Raw genomic sequence first — 2,410 nt, 5'->3', positions numbered from 1 at the left:
CCCTCCCCCCTTTTTTGAGACAATGTCTTTCTATGTAGCCCAGGCTGGTATGAAACTCACTGTCACCCAAGCAGGCCTTGAATGTGATCCTTCTGCTTCAGCTTCCTTCCCAAATGCAGAGGTGATTGGCCTATGCCAACAGACCCAGTTCCCAGAGCCATTTCTTACTTCTTTATCTGATTCCCAAGAAGCCGGCTTTGGTGACATCTGTCGTCACTTACCTTTTTCTTCAGTTCTCTGTACTTTTCACAGCATTCTGGGTTCCTGGGCTCAGTCTCAAGAGATGCCCCATGCTGAGCTGAGAACCGAGGCACAGGGTCTACTACTACACTGCTTTCTTTTGGGGTGACTTGGGGAGTTTGGCAGCCCTCAGCTTGCGGCTGTCAGCCCTTGTCTCTTGACGGGTCTCTTTTGTGTAGAGAAGCCATGTCCTCTGGGATAGGCTGGGGTGGCCAGGGAAGGGTTGCCACGGTGACAGGTTACTGGTGACTTGGGGTGGGTGGCAGCCTATGAGGAGTCCTGGGAACAGAACCTAGGAAGATGTGGCTGGCGGAACAGGGACACTGCTGTGCTGGTGCTGCCACGACTAATGTCATACCTGTCCTAAGTCATCTGTCTGCTCTTTAGGATAGCCTGGTGTATGTGCTCAGCCGGGAGCGGCACACAGTGGGCCAGCGCACACCCTCCAGCAAACCCAGCATCAGCCTGTCTGCCCCAGACATCCTGCCCCTGCACTGCACAATTCGCCGCCACCAGTCCACAGAAGGTGGACAGGCAGGGGCCAGGCTGGTGCTGGAGCCCATTGCAGGGGCGTCGGTTTCAGTCAACTTCTCCGAAGTGGGAAGGAATCCCGTGGTGCTACAACACGGCGACCTGCTCTCCCTGGGTCTCTACTACCTGCTGCTGTTCAAGGACCCTGGGCAGGCACAGCCGCTGCCTGCTTGTGCCATTGCCCGCCTTGGGGCCGCACCACAGAGCTGTAGGATGTGTGGCGCGGTACTCAGATCCCGTGGGGTCCCTTCCTTGCCTCCTGCTGTGGTCCGGCGGCGGTCACTGCTCCTGGAGTTTGAGCCTGACATGGAGGACACACTGCTGCAGAGGATCATGACGCTGACTGAGCCTGGTGGTGATGACTGTAAGCTGACACCTGCCTTCCTCCTCTGCCTCTGCATCCAGCACTCTGCCACTCGTTTCCAGCCCGGTACCTTCAGGCATCTCCTGCTCAAGATCTCCAAGATGGTCCGAGACACCGTCTGGGTGCGTGGGAGTGATGGCTTGTGTCTTGACTGGTGCTACTAGATGGCTGGGCTCCGCCTGCCAGAGTCGAAGGCCTGCCACTACTCTGATGTCGCCACAGTGATGTCAGACTGGGAAAGGGCTGGCCTGTCCATCTGTACCTCCATACTGGGCAGGCCACCAGGCTGGGCATTGTAGGCCTCAGTGTAGAATTTTGCCTTCAGAGTGAGTCTGAGTCTGAGCCCTGCCAGACCACTATCCACAGGCTCAGTGCCCCGTGTTTTCCACCAGGTCAGTTTGGTGGTGAGGAGCAGGACAGTCAGCTGTTGGCACATTCCCTCCAGGTCAGCCTGGGCCAGTAGACTGGGGGCCTCACTGTGGAGCCTGTCCTGTATATCTCATGGGGTACTTAGCAGTATCCATGGCCTCTCCCGCCACAAGCGGTTCCCTCCCTGCTCCCCCCCCCAGGACTCTTCATAAAAGCCCAGCAGTGCCACCTGTTGGGCAGGTCAAGTAAAAGCACTGGAACAGGCTGCTTGGTGCCGTCCAAGGTTTCAAGCAGCTTTGCAGCTCCTGCCCTGAAGGTGACCTGACTCCCAGGCACCAAATGTGTCTCTGTTGCTCAGGGTTGTTAGAGGCTTTCACGAATCTTGACTTTGCTCGTCCAGGAGCATCTCTGTAGTCTCAGGACTCAGGGCTAGAGAGGTGTGGATCCAGGGGTCAGTCTAGTTAAAACAGCCTCAGCCTCAGTGAGAGTTCTGTCTCTAGGTAAATAAGTAAATAAGGTAGAGTGTGACGGAGGAACACACACACACGAGAATACACTGTAACATAACAGGAAGCATGACTAGACAGTTCATTTTGTTTATAGAGTGTTTGTCCCATCACTCCTAGTATTTAAATGTCTGGTTGGGTGAAATGGAGACTGCTCTCTTTCTGTCACAAGAGGTGTGTGGGTCACATCAGGAAGAGGGGAGCAGAATGGGTGGAAAAGGCTTATAGAGTGGAAAAAGCTTAGCTAAGAGGGAATAGCAGAGTCCCGGTGTCTCTGGCCGCCTGCTGAGTTTTTCAAGGAGACAGAGTAGTGTGTATTGAGGAGTGGCTTCTCTTTCCCTGTGTGTGTGTGTGTGTGTGTGTGTGTGTGTGTGTGTGTGTGTGGTGTGTGTGTGTGTGT

General features: G+C 55.0%; 1 protein-coding gene across 2 annotated transcripts in view; it reads left to right on the top strand.

The window, feature by feature from the left end:
• Radil (Rap associating with DIL domain) overlaps nt 1-2,410 on the top strand; it is a 72,271-nt gene that overhangs the window by 45,923 nt on the left and 23,938 nt on the right. For both annotated transcript variants that reach the window (XM_005367993.3, XM_013354092.2), the window contains exon 4: nt 628-1,257. In XM_005367993.3, the coding sequence (XP_005368050.1) occupies nt 628-1,257 (630 nt within the window). The remainder of the gene's footprint in view (nt 1-627; nt 1,258-2,410) is intronic.

Source organism: Microtus ochrogaster, unplaced genomic scaffold, assembly GCF_000317375.1.
Source record: "Microtus ochrogaster isolate Prairie Vole_2 unplaced genomic scaffold, MicOch1.0 UNK27, whole genome shotgun sequence".
NCBI classification, from domain to species: domain Eukaryota; kingdom Metazoa; phylum Chordata; class Mammalia; order Rodentia; family Cricetidae; genus Microtus; species Microtus ochrogaster.
The sequence above is the reverse complement of the archived record's forward strand: the minus strand, read 5'-3'. Positions and strand labels throughout refer to the sequence as shown.